Genomic DNA, 19,770 nt, shown 5'->3' with positions numbered 1-19,770 from the left:
ATTTACATATCTACTTGGTTATTATCATAAAGAAAGATTACTAATTTTTTCTAGTGTTTAGTATATTTCATAGCATTTAGTATTGGCCTTTTTGGGTCTGTTTGCTGTCTTGAATGTAAACAGAAGATGGACTGTGTTCCCGTTTTCTGTGTTTTTCCCAGACTGCCAGCAGGCCCGATGAATGGATGAATGGATGAATGGATGAATGGATGAGTAACGTAGAAAGGGTCCCAGAGGCGATTCAATGACCTACTCCACTTTTCCTTTCCTTCCTTTTTTTCTGGTGTTTCTAGCACATATCAAGTTTGTAATATCCTTAACTTAATGCTTTAAATGCATTGAGGCATCCCCTCACTTTTATTTTTAACTTTTTAAAAGCAACTTTATTGAAATTTTATGCATCACGTAAATGATCCATTGAAGTGTATAAGTTGGCAATTTCTAGTTGTTTTGCTGAATGGTGTAATTGTGATTGTAAATACGATTTGGAACCTTTTTGCCCCTGCTTCATGTCAGTTTCCAGTTGATTGATGTTCTAGGCAGCCATTAGTTTACCTTTGGTTTCATTGGACCTGCGTGTTTTGAACACTCCATGTAACTGGAGTGATGCAACATGTGGCCATGGTGGTTAGCTTTCACTGAGCACACTCTGACCGTGTTGTGGTGTGTAGCACTGCTTCATTTCTTTATTGCTAAGAACTATTCCTCTGGAGGTGCCAAGTTTTGTGTTTAGTAGTTGTTGCACTTTTAGGTTGTTTCCAGTTTTTGGTGGTTGTGAGTTATACAAGGACACTAGGGAAATTTGCGATGGGGTGGACATTTAGTACAATGGCGAAGATTCTGCTTGGTAGGCCTGCATCTCAGATCTGAGGGTCTGAGTGTGAACCCTGGGCCTAATCTGCTTCCTGTTTTCTGTTCCCGTGAGTTCTGGGAGGCAACCTGTGGTGGTTTAAGTAATTGGGTTTATTGCCCATGTGAAAGATCTGTGTTAAGTTCCCAGCTCCTGGCTCAGCCCGGCCCAGCCTGGTTGTTGCTGACATTTGGGAGTGAAATAGTTGACGGGATATCTCCCTCTCTTTTTCTGTTTTCTGTGCCTTTCAAATAAAATAATATTTTTTTTCTAAAAGTTTATTATGGAGAAATGGAATTAAAAGACAAGTTTGTTTTGGTGCAAAAAAAATTGAAATCCACGTACATGTGAGTCTTAAAGATCATGAAAATGTATGATGAATGCATGGATTATATTTTTTCCGCCAAAATAAATATTGTATTTTAATTGCATTTTCTGTGAACTTTTTGAAATGTCTGTGTGCTGCTGTGGGCTTCACATACAAGTTTTTCTTGAACAAAATTTCATGTCTTTCCGTAGGTGACTAGTAGTGACTGATGATGGATGATTTATGGTTTTCAAAAGTTTCCCAAACCACTTTCCCAAGTGACTTCACCATTTCATGTTCCTATCAGCAATGTGTGTGGATTCCTGTTTTTTTTTTTAACTTGAAGTTTTTATTCATATATTGGTCTTACAAATAATCATTTTTAAAGCAAACTTTTCTGTAAAGAACGTAAAAATACAAAAACATCTGTCAAATCCAGAAACACAGATCTTCACTGATGCAGGTTTTATGACTGTTGTACCCTTAATGTTGACTCTTTAATCTGTTTCATTGTAATGAACCTACAATGTTTTCAATGCAATACATACACTATGCACTACAGATAATATTTCTAGGAAAAGGAAAGCTGGGGATTATGAAAAAAGATGAACGGTTTGGAGAAGTAGGCAAGCTGTGAAAGCTTGGGGTATCTTGTTTGCTTTGTGGTTTTCTGTCATTATTTTGAAAAGAACACACAGCACATGAGGCCAATAATCATCTTCCTTAATAATCTTCCCAATTTAAAAATCTATTGTTCACAAAACTGGCCCAATTTTCGCAAACTCTCATTTGCATAATTAACCATAAGTCTGTTACACAGCATTTCATCAGTGATATCAAACAAACGCAGGAGGATAGATATTTATTAAAAATGGGTCCTGTCAAGCTTGCCCAACTCCATAGATGTACCACTTCAACTCCCATTCGATGTTTAATGCTCCACAGTAAAAGCCTGATCCATGGAAGTGTGACTGATTTTCTAGGTGCTGGAGAGTTTCATTTGATAAAGTAACACAAGCTGAAGGGAACTTCAGCAAAATACACGTGCTCAGGAATGCTTCCAGCCTGTCTGTATTCCAGGATGCTGAGTTCTCCAGCGATTTTCCCCTTGTCATGAAAACACTTCAGCACGGGGGCTGGTCCTCGGACACACGTGACTTATAGTCTCTGTTTAGTTTGGGTTTAGCACTCCTCACGAAAGCCTGGACTCGACGGGAGCCTCTCCATTCTCTTCTGCCGACTTTGAGAACAGCTCCTGCGTACAGCTTTGTGGGTGCTGCTTCCTGGCAGCATCCTGGGCTGCAGGGGGGCTGAACTGCCCTAGAAGATCACAGGAGCTGTGGAGCAAGTTGCTAGAGAAACCCAACTCTCTACATGTGTCTGATCAAAATTCTGCCCCCAAAGCAAAGACCATCTGGAGCGCACTGGCCAACAGCAGCTGCCGCCTAAACACCAGGCCAAGCCCCCCTGCCCAGCCCCAGCAGCCATCACTGCCCCGAATCCTCTTTCTTTTTTTTTTGCCTTTTCTTCTCCCCATTCATGCATTGTGCACGTGGAGCTGCAGTTTATATATGGTAAAATGCTCACATCTTCAGTATCCAGGTCAGCGGGTTTTTGACAAATGTAAATGAGTATGTCCATGGGCACTATATCCATTAAGACAAGGAACATTCCTGTCTCTCAGGAAGGTTTCGGTTTTTATCATCATGGATGGGTACTGTGTATTCTGGAATCTTATTTAACCAAACCATGCAGTTTGTAGCTTTTGGCATTGGCCTCCTGTGCTCGGTGTCCTGTTTCCAGGTTCCATCAGGGCGTTTGAGTGGTTCTGTGACCTGGCCCTAACCCTGCTGTGAATGCAGCGCTTAGTGGTGGGCTCAGCAGGTGGAGAGCCATGGATTCAGGCTAAGTTTGTGGTTGTTAAAGGGTACTCTTTAAGCTTTTTGTGGACAAGATTTTATTTGTCTTATGTAAATACTCACAGTATAACTATTAATCATAGTGTGACATCTGGATCTCCCACATGGGTTGAGAGCCCGCTTGGGCTATCTTCTGTTGCGTTTCCCAGCTCCGTTAGCAGGGCAGTGGGGTTGGAAGTAGAGCAGCCAGGACTCAAACTGTGAGGGGATTAATAAATTCATAGATGAGATACTAAGGCCTTTAACAGGAAGCTATTGTGATATTATTATTATGTAGTATGTGGCATAAGACTCAGTTGGATTTGTAGCCAAAAAGACAGCCCCAAACACGGTTTCTTTATGTATCTTTTAAGCTTCTTTGTCCACCATATAAGGTCACACATATTTGTGCTTGGATAACTTAATGCAACATGGTGGCTAAAGGAACTGATACAAAGCTGCACCTGGGTACATCCTTACTGATAAGGCTTAACTAGTTTCCCTTATACGCCTCATATTCCTTTCCCACACCTACTGAGCTTCATGCTGTTCAGCACTGACCAACATTGCTCTGTGCTGACAAGCGAAAGATGAAGCAATTGTAATGAGGCAACATAATAACAAATTTTTTTTCCCAGGGCAAGTTTTTCTGACTTTGGGCAGGCCTGTACCACAGAACTGCAGACAGTGTACTTAACTCGTTGTCTCACAATGCTGGTCCCTAAGTGACTTCAACTGAGCATAAATATTTATGTAACATAATATATACTGCCAGAACTTTAAAATCATGAAAAATTGGAAGCAGCATAAAGGTGAGCTTAATGGAATGATTTGTGACTGTTGAGTGACATGCGTTGCTTAGAATGTGTGTTAATGACAATGAGGTTGCTGTCACCCTGCTTTGTGCCAATGCGAGTGTGTAACCATAGGAGTTTATGGGTTTTGTCTTTAATCTGATGGGGAAAAACAGTGGCAGTTATTTTCAGAAGTGTGACTCACTGAGATGCTTACAGACACATTGCCCAAGCTATACTTTCCTGGGTTTGCTGTAATTTAGTGTGATTTCAGTGCCTTCGCTAAGCGGCCGGCTGGTTGTGGGTCGGAGCCACTTCTGAGGAGTCTGTGTGTCAGCTGCAGGATTTGCAGTGGTTCTGATTCACAGCAAGGCTTCACCATTGCATGTGGCCCTCAGGGGAGGAAGGGGGCAGCATCAGAGACCAGATGTGCACATGCGGAAAGAACAGGCCCTGAAGTACTGTCCCTTGACTTCAGCCTTGGTCCTGCCTGGGTACCACAAGACAGGCTGGACCATTGTCCTGCAGGATGTCAGTGACAGCAAAGGCAGAAAGCCCAGGCTAGTGGAGAGTGACCTGTCAGCAAACGTGTCTTGCTTCTCAGAGCTCAAGCTATGATTTCCCTTGCTTACAGTTTACCTTGGGTTTGGTGTGAGCTGCGAACCCTGTGCCCGGGTACGTTGCTGTCTGCTGGATGCACTGTGGCATTGGGAATCTCCCATGTGGGAGGACCTTAGCCACTAGGCCATGCCACCGAGCCCTTAAGTGTATTTTCAAATGCAGCTAAGCTAATGAGTCCATTGGAAAATATTGTTTCTCCTTCAATGACATTTAGGATGTAATTAGATGTTCTTAGCAACTGTTGCTTAATGTTAGAATTTATTTGTGATTCTAGCAGAGAAAAACACTGACCCACATAGTTTTGTTGTAATTAATTTTTTCTTCTGCTTGCCAATACCTCAACAATGTAGAAGAACCTGGCCCTGCCTGTGGTGAGTAGCAGGAAAGAAGTGCTGGTCTGCCTGGCCCATCAGGCCGTGCATGGGCTCTGACTTAAACTGTGCAGGTAGCTGCTTTTAGTCGCATTGACTATACAAGGGCAGGCGTTGCTGCCCCTTTCAGTAAGCTGCTGGAAATGAAAAAGCACCTGGGCGTGCTTACTTGGCACATCTAAATTTACTCCATTTCAGTACAGGAGTATGCGAAAGATACCAGTGGGACACCGGAAGCTGCTCCCTGGAAATCAAGTGCAGGAAGCCGGTGCTGAGGTCGCCACCGTTTCCTCGTGAATTCGTCAGGAGGGGAACAGCCTGTCTCCTCTTGGCCCGGACATCACCTTCTGCTTGGAGTTGTCATTTCCTGATTTCTTGCTTAACTGTGGATTTCTGTCCCTAGTGAATGATGGCTCCTTGCTGGGCATGGAGCCTGGTACTGTGCCTAATAAAATGGACTGACACAAGATTTGGAGATTTTCAGAGAATCAAACACTTTTAAAAAGATTCAGGTGTTTTCTTTTTTTGTTTGAGACACAGCATGAGTAATTGAGTGAGCTTTCATCCTCTGGCTTATTTCCCCGATACCTGCAACAACCAGGACCAGGCCAGCTGAAGTGGGGAGCCCAGAACTCATTCTGGGTCTCCCACCTGGGTGGCAAGGGCACAAGGACTTGGACTGTATTGCACTGCTTTCCCAGGTGCAACAGCAGGGAGCTGGAGGCGCTCTAACCCGGCACCTGGTATAGGACCTAAGAGGGACTTAACTGCTGTGCCTGGTGCACCTTCCAAAGGTTGAAAGTTCAGGAGAGTTCTGGGCACTGCTACCATTTCTCATGAAGTCTGGTGAATGTTGTTCGTAGAAGTGAATGCATCTGATGAGATGAGGGATTTGTGTTGCTTAGCTCCTTTAGGACATTCTGCTATTCGCTTCCCGACATCAGTGCTGATACTCTGGGGGCTGCTGAGGAAAGCTGCTATTTCCAGTTCTGTGAAGGGTTCTCTGAGGGGGCACAGTGGGGTGCCTTGCAGGGAGTGTATTTATTGATTTGGTTCTTGTCACACTGACTTCTCATGACTGTACGGTCTGACATCAAGAACGGACCATAATTAAGTGTTACACAAAGGCCAGTTTCCTTCCTTACTAAAGACCTGATGAGAATTTGCTTCAGATAACAGCAAAGGAACTTAGGAAAGTGACACTTCACAAGTAGGTAGATGCATTTTGCCTACAATCTTCTAACTTTTGATTTCTTTTTCTAAAGTGCAATTTTGGATGATACATAATGGATGATATTACAAGCCTCATTCTCATCTGTAGTTTTATCTACTATCATTCAGTTTAGACAGTGTGTGTACAACATGCCAGCAATTTTTTTGAAGACTTATTTATTTGTATGCGAGAAGGTTACAGAGAGAAGGCAGGAAGGAGGGAGTTATTCTATTTGCTGAATCATTCCCAAAATAGTTACAACAGTCGGCACTGGGCAAGGCTTGACCAAGAGCCAGGAACTTCATTTAGGTCTCCCATGTAGGTGCCAGGGGTCCAAGCACTTGGACCATGTTCTGCTGCTTTCCCAGGTACATCATCAGAGAGCTGGGTTATGAGTGGGGCAGTTGGGATACAAACTGTCCCTCATATGGGATGCAGGTAGTGGCTTCACCTGCTATAACACAAGGCTGGCCCCAGCACCAATCTTTTCTAATTTTTTTTTAATTTAGCATGGAATAATCATTTACATAGAGTCCACTGTAGCACACGAGTCCATGCACATTGATTAGATCAGGGCAGCTGGGATTTCCTTCTCTGCCATTTTTTAATATTTGGAGTCTTTGAGCTTCTAATTCTTCATACAGTGTATGATAGGTTGTTGTGAGCCACAGGCCCTCTGCTGTGCTGTGCAACCCTGGGACTCCTGTCTGTGTTCAGGTAGCTGCTGTTCAGCTTCCCTCCAGCACTGTCCCCTGCCTCCCTGTCTTCTCTGGCAGTTGCTGTTGGACACTCTTTTACTTTGCGATCATTCTGTTTAGTTTGCACATAAAAGGAAGAGCATGTGATATTTCTCTTTGTGCAGTTTATTTCCTCTAACATAATATCCTCCAGTTCCATCCGTTTTGCTACAAATCACAGGGCTTCATTCTTTTTATGGCTAATTAATCATGCACATAAACACAATGCAGTTTCTTTACCCACTCTGCTGTTGATGAACGCCTAGACTGATTCCATACCTGTATCATATGGTGGGTCTATTTTTGGTTTCTGAAGCAAAATTGCGCCCTAGCATGGCTGTACTGTTTGACGCTCCCTCCTGGTGGCTTGGCCAGCAAGTGTTTCTTGTTTTTTTGCTTTTGGAGAGCAGCCATGCTGAGTGGATGAGATGGTGCCTCGGTCTGGTTTTGATTTGCATTTCTTTGTTGGCTCATAATGTTAATGTATTTGCTGGCTATCTGGATTACCTCTTTTGAAAAATGCCTCCTCAGATCATTTGCTCACATTTAGACTGGAATTCAAGTTTTGTTGTTGATGAAGATTTAAAAAAAATTTTTTATATATTCTAGGTATGAATTCCTTGTTATGTGTAATACAGTTGTTTCCTCCCACTGCAAAGATTATTCTTCACTGCAGATTGTACAAACTTGGTAACTTGTTATATTCCCCTTAGTCTATTTGTCTTGCTACCTATCATTCAGGATTTTTGACTGAAAGGGTCTTTATTTATGACTATGCCTTAAAATGTTACTACTGTTTTTTTCCTAGTAGTTTATATTTAGACATTGGAACCATTTTCATTTCATGTTTGTATAGGAATGAAGTTTCATCTTTCTCTTCTTTTTCTCTAATGTATACTTTTGCACCTTTGTTGAGATTTCATTTGACTGTAAACATATATCGCTTTGTAACTGGAATCTCGTTCTGTTGGTCTGTGTGTCTTGTTAGGCCTGGATGATCTTTTTGGACTGCTGAAATAAGCCCTGAAATAAGCTCCAAGTTTAAGTATTGTAGTGCCTCTGGTTTGTGTGTGTGTGTGTGAGAGAGAGAGAGAAAGAGAGAGAGAGGTTTTTGTTTGTATGTTTTTAGATTTATTTATTTATATTTTGAAAAGCAAAGTGACAGAAGAGGGGAAGAAGAGAGACAGAGATCTTCCATCTGCTGGTTCATGCCTCAAATGGCAGCAACAGCCAGGGCTGGACTGGGCTGAAACCAGGAGCCAGGCACTTCATCCTGGTCCAGATACTTCGGTCGTCATCCACTGTCTTCCGGGGCTCATTAGCAAGAAGCAGGATTGAAAATGGAGCAGCCAGGACTCAGTCTGGCACACTGATGCGAGGTGCAGGTGTCACGGTGGCAGTGGTGGCTTAACATGCTCTGCTACTCTGTGTTTGTTCTTTTTGCTCAAGATTGCTTCAGTTACTTGAGATGTTTTGTGTTTCTGTATTTTTAGGATTCTTCCTCCTGCCTTGTTGAGAATGCCATTGATATTTTGAAGCAGATTACCTTGACTTTAGTAAATCAGTTTGGATAATATGAACATTTTAACAAAATTAATTCTTCTAGTCCACGAACATGATAGGTCTTTCCTAAGGAAGTGAACAACTTCTACAAGGAAAAGTACAAAACATTCATGGAAGATACTGAGGAAGACACATACACAAAAATGGAAAGACTTATCCTGTCTGTGGACTGGAAGAATTAACAATCAATCAATCAATCTTAAAAGAAAAAGAAGACCTCAAGCCATGTGTTGAATAAGAGCAGTTGTTCCAGTTCTTAGAGAAAAGAATTTTGGTTTTCCCCTGTTCTATGCGATACTGGCTGTGACCTTTTGTATCTCAAGATAAATTTTCCCACATCTAATTTATTCAAAGCTTTTGTATTGTAGTGCATTTTGTTGAATCCTTTTCCTGCTTCAGGTGAGATGGTTTTGTGATTTTTTTTTGAAAGATTTATTTATTTTATTACAGTCAGATATACAGAGAAGAGGAGAGACAGAGAGGAAGATCTTCTGTCCGTCCGATGTTCCACTCCCCAAGTGAGCCCCAACGGCCGGTGCTGTGCCGATCCGAAGCCGGGAACCAGGAATCTCTTCCAGGTCTCCCACGCGGGTGCAGGGTCCCAAAGCTTTGGGCCATCCTGGACTGCTTTCCCAGGCCACAAGCAGGAAGCTGGATGGGGAGTGGAGCTGCTGGGATTAGAACCGGCGCCCATATGGGATCCTGGGGCATTCAAGGCGAGGACTTTAGCCGCTAGGCCACGCCGCCGGGCCCAGTTTTGTGATTTTTGCCCTTCATTCTATCTAACTGATGTATTAGGTTTATCAATTTCTGTATGTCAACCCATCCTTGCATACCCAGGATAAATCCCACTTGATCTTGGTGAGAAGTCTTTTTGATATGCTGTTGAATTTGATTTGTTAATATTTTATTGAGAATTTTTGTGTTGGTATTCATCAGGGAGTGCATTGGTGATGGCTTGAGTGCTTGGGTTCCTGACACCCTCATGGGAGTCCTGGATTGTTCCTGGCTGCTGGCTTTAGCCAGACACAGCCTGGACTTTTGCACATGTTTGAGGAGTAAACCAGGGTAGGAGCCAGTGTGCTCTCTCTTTGTCCCTCTCTTTCCCTATTACCCTCGCCTTTCACCTCTCCCTCTCTCTCTTCTCCCCAACTTGTCTCTCTCCCTCTTAAGTAAACACAATTTAAAAATAAAATGAGACAGCTTTCTTTGTAGCAGCCAAGCTCTGCTACCCAGTGCATGGCCAGATTTCCCACATCTTTAATAAGCTGTGGCTTTTCCGTGGCTTCTTTGGCTCTCCTTTCCTGCTAGGCTTTGTTCCTGACAGTGATTCAAACCTCCTCCCACTGCCCCTAGTAGTTACTGCTGCTGCTGGAAGGGCTGTGAATACTTGGCCCAACATAGGAGGCAGAACTCTGCTTCTAAACTCCTGTCCTTGTGGGACTGAAGTGTGAAGAAAGGTTTTTTGGTAACTGCTAAAAACACAGTAGCTTCCACCCTCTCCCCAGCTGCTTTTGCCACTCCCCAAACCATCCCATTGCCACCATATTCACCACCATCTCAGCTACCACCAAAGCAGCCATGACCGATGTTGTCATTGCCACCCTAATCACTGCCACAACCATTATCAAAGTTTCCAGAACCTTCTTAGCATATGGCAGGATGTAGCATTCATCATCTCCTGCTTGGACTGGGCTGTCATGGGCACTCATGGGGTGGTGTTCGTGGATGATGGTCTTGTGTGTAGAGACACTGTCTCCAGAGTTGGCAGCAGCAAAGCCCTTCTGTGTGTCCCTGCATCGTGGCCTTCACCTTGGCTTGCCTGTGCTGTCCAGAATAATCCATAACGCAGTGTTCTTCACTATTGTGCTTAATGCTGGCCCCACAGTTAAGTGGGCACCTGCTCTCTAGCATCTTGTGCTGTTCGCTTTCACAGCTCTCCCATCCCTTGTGTGGCCTCATGAATGTGTCCACCTCCCCCGACAGTCACCTGTTGGACAGACCCACAACCCTGGAGCATAGGAGCACATGTGTGTGGATCACTTGCTATCGCACAGCCCGTGAAGATCTCTGTTGCTTCTTCAACCTCTGCCAGTTGTTTACGTCCCAGCCCTCCTGGGACCTTCTGCACCTCCTGGGTTCATCTGGAGGCCCTGGCCTAGATGGGAGGCCAGCAGGGACAGAGACTCCCAGGGCACTTTCTGTCTCATGGCACAGGTGCTTAACTTTGGATCCCAGGTTTTCAGTGGTTTGTGCAAGTCATGACATCTTACTAGGGAGACATCAGATTCTCCTGTTAATTGCATTCCTGCAGAAATAGCTTTGTGGTTTTTAAGATGATGTGTATGATTCCAGATTGCTTGCAGACTTCTCATTAGGAATATGTTGTGTGTATAAGTTGTGCTGGGGTGATGGGGGGAGAAGTCCAGCAGGGGACACGGACACCCAGGCATCTACAGACTAGACTTCCACAGCTTCCCTGCCCTGCTGCCTCCTAGCTGTAGCGAATGTCCCTACCCATGACCCGGGAGGTGATTTCCTAAGTAAAGAAGTTCAAGGTAGTGGTATTACCTAACATTTGTGCTCACCTTGTCCCATTTTCCGCCACACACAGAAATGTGTTACTCTTCACAGGCAATGCATTGTGTGCTACGCTGGGTTATGATTGGTTATAGTCAAACCCCAATGTTCCAAGGACTTGCAACAAGCAAGATACGTCTCTCACGCCATTCTCAGACATGCATGGCAGACAGCTAGGGTGCTGTTTGCAATTGCACTTGGTTCCAAAGTTTTCTTGTTGTGAAGTGTGTGAACTGAGTCTGAGATGATGGCCAGGGCATGAGTGACAGCCAGGCTGTGGGGGGACAGTCAAGCCATGGGCTTCTGCTTAAATCTGCTTTGGTATTGTGAGATGACTGAGCCTCTGGAAATCATCTGTAAGGACACTGTAAGATAACATCTGCATTTGTCTTTTTTTTTAAGAGAAGAATTCATTGACTAATTTGAAAGATGCAGTGGGGCGGGGAGGGAGTGGAAAGATCTCCCCTTCCTTGTCAAACTCCCTGTGTCTGTCAGTTCAGCTGGGCCAACTGAAAGCAGGACTTCGGAACTCAGTCCCTGACTTCCTCAGCCATCACTGTCTCCCAAGGCGGGTGGGAGAGAGAGAGAGAGAGAGAGTCTGCTTTTCATTACTTTAAAATACTGGAAAGGAATGTCTTAGGAGAGAAAAGGCTTATTTTAGCTCACAAAATGAGGTGACAGTATCCATGTGGTTCCATAGCTGGGTGTCTGGTTAATGGTGTGTGTGGAGGCAGGAAGTAGATGGAGAACCCCTGGGATGAAGTTGAGTCCAAGTCTGTCAGACTTGTCATGGGAACCTCTGAGGACTCATCTCCATGACCCGCAGCCCACGGTCACCTACTACTCAGATCTCGTCATGAGGTCTTGTCCACACCGTTCATCAGTCAGCCTCTGAGAGCCAGACATCAGGGTTGGTGGAGACAGAGCCTGCTCTACTCATGTCAGTGTGCATTAGCAGGAAGCTATGCCTTGGAGCAGATACAGGCACTCCTGTATGGGCTGTGTGTGTCCCAAGTGGAACGTTACCTACTGTACCCGGCACTCAGCCCATTTTTTGACCAGTCCAACTCAGGATAGCAGATAAAAAGGCAAAGTATCTGTTATGTTACTGGCTGTCTCACTAAGTGTGATTTGGGACAGGTGGCTTTTACTGTCTTGACTGTCAATTTTTTCTACTCTAGGCTCATAGAGCGTGTGCTAGTCACTGCAGCACCTCCTGCCTCAGGCAGGCCTTCTCATCCTAGCGGTTTGTTATTCATGCCTGGAGTGAGGTATTAGAATGAAGTCTGCCCGTGTCAACATGACTTGAATCTTTGTTTCAGGAAGATAAGACAGCAAATTAATAAATAACTTCACTGTTTACTGTAGGAAAAGCTTGCAAATCAATTTATCAAGACAAACAGTTTGCTCATCTGTGCAAACAGCTCTCTTGCTCACCTGGGCAAATAGCTGATGAATGTGTGGAAGAATGACATGAGGTACCATGGTTATGAAAACAAACCGGCTGAAATGCTGACTTATTTTATTGTCTAACTGGGAGTAGAATACTTTCTTAGGTGAATGTAGTTATCTTCCCTGAGTGGTGTATGCCTCTGTCTGTGTCGTTTATTGACAAGGTTGATTGTAGCAAGGTTAGTGAGGTCATGGACACTGGGTTCATTATAAAAAGTTGGTTGAGTAAAACCAGTTTTCTTTGTCAAACATCATTTACAGCTTTATGTCAACAACATTTGCTTGTGATATATATTCTAAGACATTAATTTGTCTGTTTAAAAAGTACAGCCTTAAAGTTATAGGCCTACACACCATAATTGTCTCATGCCACTGCTTATCCAGCATTGGAGAGCTATGGATCGGTTTGACAAGAAATAGAGCATGTGCTGAACTTGAGCTGTGGTTATGCAACAAGGTGGAGGAATCCACCATGGTGGGAGGGTTTGGGGAGGGGTGGGGAGAACCCAAGTACCTATGAAACTGTGTCACATAATACAATGTAATTAATGAATTAATAAAAATAAATAAAAAAAGAAATAGAGCATGGGCACATTTAAACTTAAAGCTCAAGTTTCTTTCCTTTGTGTAAATATTCTCTGTTCGTGCTGAAGATTACCTGCACCTTGAATTTTTAGACATCCTGCATCAAAGTTAATATTTTCAAAATTTCTCCCTGGGACTAGCATTATAGCTTAGTGGCTAAATCCTTGCCTTGCATACACTGGGATTCCATGTGGGCATCAGTTTGTGTCATGGCTGCTTCACTTCCCACCCAACTCCCTGCTTGTGGCCTGGGAAGATAGTAGAGGACAGCCCAATACCTTGAGACCCTGCATCTGCCTGGGAAACCTAGAAGAAGCTCCTGGCTCCTGGCTTTGGATCGGCTCATCTCCGGCTGTTGTAGCCACTTGAGGAGTGAACCAGCAGATGGAAGATCTTTCTGTCTCCTTTTTGTCTGTAAATCTACCTTTCCAATAAATAAATCTTTAGCAACAACAACAAAAATTTCTCCCTAAGAACCATTACTCATAGGTTCTTCATTTCTTTTATTTTCAAGGATTTATTTACATTTATTTGAAAGGCTGATTTGTGGAGATAAGGAGAAATAGTGGAACAGAAGGAGAAATAGTGAGAGAGATCTTCCATGTGCTGGTTCACTCCCCAGATGGCCGCAATGGCCAGAATGATCTTATCCAATCTGATTTGATCTGATCTGAAGCCAGGAGCTGGGAACTTCTTCTTGGTCTCCTATGTAGGTGTAGGGGCCACAGGACTTTGGGCCTTAGCAGGGAGCTGGATAGAAAGTGGAGTGGATGGGAAATAGAGCAGCCAGGACATTTCCTGGCACTCCTTTGGGATGCTGGTGCAATAGGCAGAGGATCAGCTTGCTACACCACCATGCCAGCACACCTTCCTTTCATCTTAATGAAGGCTGCATGGATTCATTGCCACGTTTATAGTTTTTATTTCATTATGAAGCCTGAAAGGCATCCTCTGTTCTTAAGGTCGTGGTTTTTTTTCACTGGAGGAAATTCAGCCACGCTTTGAAGGCAGCTTGTCAGGGTATGGAGTTAGAGCTCAGAATGTACCTCGAAAGAGAAACATCCCTGAGGAAGACTCTCAGAGTATTGAGTTCCCTTCCTTTACAAAGCCATTTTTGAGTGGGACCTATGATGTGGCCTAAAAAAAGGTACATACTTGGGCTCTTAGTTTTAAAAAGTAATGAAATAATGTGCCAAGCAGTTTCACCTTCCCCTGAGCCTCAGCCACTGGTGCCTGTCTTCTATATTCTCTTTATTCCCTCTCCTCCTCCCTTCCTCTGTGCCCTGCTCCTGTCATGTCAGTATTGAAATAAATGCAGTTCTAAGAGATGGGATGGAACATAACAGAAGATCAAAGAGAAGTGTGCAGTAGGTTGGGTGATAAATCACATCTGAAGGGTAGCCATGTATATCCATACTGTGGAGACATAGCCTAATTCTAGTATAGTAGAAGAAAAAACTTTACACATAACATGTTAATGATACATGATAGGAAAAGATTGAAATGTAACATCATTGGTAAAAACCGAGGGGAAAGTAGAAATGAAGTTTTTGGTATATGATTGAGGTTACCAACCTAAAATGGAATGTCATTGCTGTTTTATGTAAGACCATGGAAACCACAAAGAAAATATTTTTAATGGAAACCTGAAAGATGCAAAAAGAAAGTAAAGCATTCCACTGCAAAAAAAGCTCAAAGCGGGCCCAGTGTGGTAGCCTAGTGGCTAAAGTCCTTCCTTGCCTTGCACACACAGTGCCAGAATCCCAGAGGGGTGCTGGTTCGTATCCCACTAGCCCCACTTCCTGTCCAGCTCCCTGCTTGTAGCCTGGAGAAGCAATCAAGGATGGCCTAAGACCTTGGGACCCTGCACCTGTGTGGGAGACCTAGAAAGAAGCTCCTGGTTTCAGATCGGCACAGTTCCAGCTGTTGCGGCCCTTAGGGAGTGAACCAGCAGAAGGAAGATATTCCTCTCTGTCTTTTTTTCCTCTTCTTTGTGTATCTGACTTTCCAATAAAAATAACTAAATATGTATTTTTTAAAAAGCATAAAACAGTACTGTTGGGGAAAGTATTGTGGTATGATGGATCAAGCCACTTCCGGGGACACTTGCATCCATGGAGAAGCACCTGACATTGAGTCCCAGCTCTGCTTCTGATTCAGCTTCCTGCTGGTGTGCGCCTCAGAGGCGGCAGATGACGGCTCAGGAACCTGGCTCCCAGCCATCCGTGAGGGGACCTATATGCAGTTTCTGCCTCTTGACTCCAGTCTGATCCAGGCCTTGCTTTCATGGGCATTTGTGTAGAGAACCAAAGTTGCTCTGCTTCAAATCTAGTTTCCTGCTATTGCACTTGGAAAGGCAGTAAAAGATGACTCAAATACTTGGATGCCTGCCAATCATGTGGGAGACAGAAATGGAGTTCTTGGCTCCTGGCCTCAGTCTGACCCAACCTTGGCCTTGGTAGCTTTTTGGGGAGTGAACCAGCAGAGGGAAGATCACTTCCCAGATGTCTGCCTTTCAGGTGAAATAAATCATCTTTTTTGGGGAGGGGGGGATTTTTCTTTATTATTTCATCAAATACATTTGTGGTTTTTTTTTTTTTTTTTTTTTTTTTAACGTGACACAGTTTTATAGGCATTGGGATTTCCCTCCCACCGCTCCCCCAACCCCCCTGCCCCATGGTGGTTTCCTCCACCTTTTTGCATTACCACAGTTCAAATTCAGTTGAGATTCTTTCACTGCAAGCATCTACCAAGCATAAAGTCCAGCAGCTTATTGTCCAGATAAGTTCAACAGTTTCTTGGGGAGACCATCTCTGGTCTGAAGGTAGAGCCGGCAGAGTATCATCCTGATCAGTTAAAAGCCCTGACATTACATCAGTAACAATTTATAACGCTATGGAATTAGTTGACATGGTATTGAGTAGCCAGTATGTTAAAAGAGAAAAAAAAAAAAGATTGCAAGTTCTGAACCACATCCTGTGACTTCTTCATTGACATTTCAATTGTTAGTTTATGTACAACTGGGTTCTGTACACCTTAAAATGACTATAGATTACTATTCAGCTGTCTCATGTCTACTTTAATTTTAGTATTTAGCAGTTTATAGCATTGAAGCATGATTTTGCTGAACCTGGCTGTTTTTCGGGTAGTCTAACTCTATAACTCTAACAAGACATATGTCAACAGTTTTAGGAGGGGTGTGCAGAGAAATCTTCAATACCCCAGTGAGGAGTAACTAAACTGTGTGTCCCACCCAGTGAGGTATAAGTGCATCCCCACTGACCGTTTCCTGTCTGTTTCTAAGCTTTCCTTGTTGTTCTCTGTCTATCTGTGTTAGTTTTTTGTTTGTTTGTTTGTTTTGAGGGGTTTCTGGAGCGATCCTGATGGTCATTATGAGAGAGGGTGGGGACCCAAAGACGGAACCAGGCAAGGACCAGAGAAAGCTCCTCTCCCTAGTCCCGAAGGAAGTTTACTGTTCTTCTGTTTCTGCGGACCGCTCAGGGCTCCTGGTTGTCGTTCCGATGCCCTTGGATCCTGCAAGGCAGGATTTGGGCTTCTTCCATCCCATGTGGTAGATCCAAATGGGGGTGGGTGACCTCAGAGTTCTCGGCCTCCAAAGGCACTCCAATTTCCCGTGGTCTCCTTGGCAGCTGGGATGTAGTCCTTGGTGCTCATACTGATAGTCCTTGGTGAGAATCTGGGAGTCTCCAGATCTTTAAAAAGGAAGGAACAACAAAACAATCAGAAAACAACAGAATGACAAGAGTAAATCCTAGTAAATCCATCATATAATTTAATTTACATGATGTAAATTAACTAACTATAATGTAATTTAACTAGATTCCCCCAATTAAAAGACAAAGAGGAGCCAAATAGATATTTTAAAAAATCTAACAATATGCTGCCTCGAAGAAACTCGCCTCTGTCTTTGGAACACACATAGAGTAAACATAAAAGGATGGTAAATGTTATCCCATGCATATGGTAACTAGAACACTGAAGGGATGGCTGTATACATATTCATCACATTGTATAGACTTCCGGTCCAAATCTTCCACAAGAGGCGAAGCAAGGTCATTATGTGCGAAATCCTGAAGGTTAGGGAGGTGCTTACCTCCCATGGGACTGCTGCACCACACAGGGAGATCAGCGCTCCACAGGGAAGCTGGAAATGGAGGCGCCACTCTCACAAGTGGAGAAGTGAACGGTTAATGTCAAGCCAAAGATGCTTCACATTCTGGGGGATCAGGGCCAGGCAGATGGGAAGCAGCAGGTGATGGGCTGGGTATTTGGGAAGTCTGTATCCATCACTGGAGTTCTGGGTTTCAGCCTCCAGCTAATGCATGCCCTGGGAGGCAGCAGGTGATGGCTCAACTGTTTGAGTCTCTACCCCTGATGTGGTAGGTCCAGATTAAGTTCCTGATTCCTGGCCTTGGCCTGGCCAGTCCTTGACTGTTGCAGGTATTTTGGAGTGAATCAGTGAATGAGATATTTCTCTCTATGCCTGCCAAGTAAAGTAAAATGTCTAACTTCCTAAAAGAAAGAGAAAAAAGGGAACAAACCACCAGGTGATGGTATTTCAGACAGAACTTTGCAGATCTACCATCTGTGATGGAGTTGTCGCCCCTTGGGTCCTATAAGCTGTTCGTGTGGCGATGTGGTTGGAACAGCTGCCCTGGAGAGATGTGTGTGCTGCTCAGCCTATCAGCTCCCAGCTCACACTGCAGAGCTGTGGTCACAACCCTGTTGTGTGCTAGAATCTCAGCCCGAGTATGGCAGAAACCCATGAAGCACACCCTACCCCAGACCTGTGATTCCCAACTTGTGTGCTGGGGTGCCCTAGGTCACCAGAACTTCAGATATTTTAGTTACTGCTCTTGAGCTTTTAATGCTAAATTTCCTGGCAGCAAAGAAATAATTGGTCAAATAATCTTTGTTTTATCTTCCAGAAGGTCAGCTGGTTCCTTAGGGACAGTGGCCAAAGGGACAGACTGTTTGCCCATCCTTTTCTTTCTACTAGTTACAGCCTATTAAGCAGTAGATACTCGCTGGAGCCCTCAAGTACAGGGGTCGAGACCCACAGGACTGGCAGTGCTGTCACGCTTGCTTAGTGACATTTGAATTCTAGTTGCTCCCTCAGGAAAAGGCCAGGTTCCAGGCCACACAGTCCCTAGGGCATCTCTGACTGTCATCTCCCCATAACTGTGCTGCTCTCCACCCTCTTGCTCTGTCCACCATAGTGCCAGTCAGCTGTATGTGACTGTTATAATCAACCAATAGTGTAAAATTCTGTATTCAGGACATGGGGCATCCTAGCTGAAACTGTGAATGCTGGATCCTGGCAGGCCCCATCTCCTGGTCACCCTCTCTCCTCTTCACTCATGGAGCTGAGAGAGTGTGATGGTCAGCTCTACTGGATTGTGACTACTGGACTCAGGAGGTTGTTTGCTTTCTCAATAGGTAACATGTTGGCAGCAGGTATTGTCTCGAGGGGTTCCCTGAAAGAGAATTTCAGATCTGGGTCGGAGGTTGTCACCCCCTATGCAGCATGCAGGGCATCTGTCCTTAACTCCTGGGCCAGCACCCCTCCTGAGTTGATTCTGACATCCTGAGTTGATTGTTTCTCTGACACCTGACTGGTGCTGAGAATAACAGCTTTATGGGAAGGCAAAGGGCATACTCGGAAAGCCGTCTCTGTCCTTCATTCCTCCAACCACTGTTCACGTCTGTACTTTGCTACCCTATTCCCAGCCACCCCACTAGGTAACTAATCCATTTCAGGAGTGTCAAATTTATTTTCCTGTGTATCCTCTTGTACAGATAGGCGCACATGTGTGTTCTCTTCTGCAGAGATGATGCTGCGTCGTCTCTCTGTGACACGGGGCATTGCAAACGCTGTCCAGTGGTTTTCTGATCCTGGTCCAGAGGTGATTTGCCAGTTTCTGTTCACATATTGAAAAGCAAAATAAAACTCCTATTTTTCTTCGGAGAAAGTATTTTTGGTATTTGTTCCTATAATAAAGATGATGATGTGAATTTTGATGGGTTTAGTAGCTCTGAGTACTCTGTTTCCTAGTAGGATTTGTTTAAACAGAGCTAACATAAAGCAAACAGAATGCTTTGGTAGTTTTCTTGAACTCATTACATCTTTTGCAAAATATTCAAAAGATATCTTTCTGATTGTCAATCAACTTTGAATTATTTCAGACATAAATTAGAGCTGCTAGACTGTTACGTAGAAATTTTTGTTTGTTGTGGAAGTCTTTCAGGATCACTTTTTTTATGTACAGAACTATACTCTGCCTAGTAGTACTATGGAATATTTCATCACACACTCTTCTGCTTCTCAAACTCCGCAGGCATTTGGGCATTCCTTCTCTATCCACCGGAAGGTTGCTGAGGATGGGGAGACGCGGGAGGAGACGCTGCTGCAGGAGTCAGCATCCAAGGAGGCCTACTACCTGGGCAAGATCCTGGAGATGCAGAACGAACTCAAGCAGAGCCGAACCGTGGCCACTAACGTGCAGGCCGAGAATGAGAGGCTCACGGCCGTCATGCAGGACCTGAAGGAGGTGAGCAGAGGGGGGCCACTGCCCCGATGAGAGAGGGGTGTGTGTGTGTGTGTGGTGGGGTACAAATCAGATCCATGCACTCCCCAGAGACAGCGGTAGGACTTCGACTTTCACTCCATGAGAGAGAACAGCTATTGGAAAGCAAGACGCCCATCACTCTGATGCTGTGATGTTTTTCCTGCCTTGTAGTGAACTGCCAGCTTGTTCTGCAATATACTTGTCTCTCC

At 44.3% G+C, this 19,770-nt stretch overlaps 1 protein-coding gene across 3 annotated transcripts in view; it reads left to right on the top strand.

The window, feature by feature from the left end:
- BICD1 (BICD cargo adaptor 1) overlaps window positions 1-19,770 on the top strand; it is a 162,023-nt gene that overhangs the window by 56,317 nt on the left and 85,936 nt on the right. For all 3 annotated transcript variants that reach the window (XM_058655878.1, XM_058655877.1, XM_058655879.1), the window contains exon 2: window positions 19,331-19,543. In XM_058655878.1, coding sequence (XP_058511861.1) covers window positions 19,331-19,543 — 213 coding nt within the window. The remainder of the gene's footprint in view (window positions 1-19,330; window positions 19,544-19,770) is intronic.

The sequence above is a fragment of the Ochotona princeps genome, chromosome 27 (assembly GCF_030435755.1).
Source record: "Ochotona princeps isolate mOchPri1 chromosome 27, mOchPri1.hap1, whole genome shotgun sequence".
In the NCBI taxonomy this organism is placed as follows: domain Eukaryota; kingdom Metazoa; phylum Chordata; class Mammalia; order Lagomorpha; family Ochotonidae; genus Ochotona; species Ochotona princeps.
The sequence above is the reverse complement of the archived record's forward strand: the minus strand, read 5'-3'. Positions and strand labels throughout refer to the sequence as shown.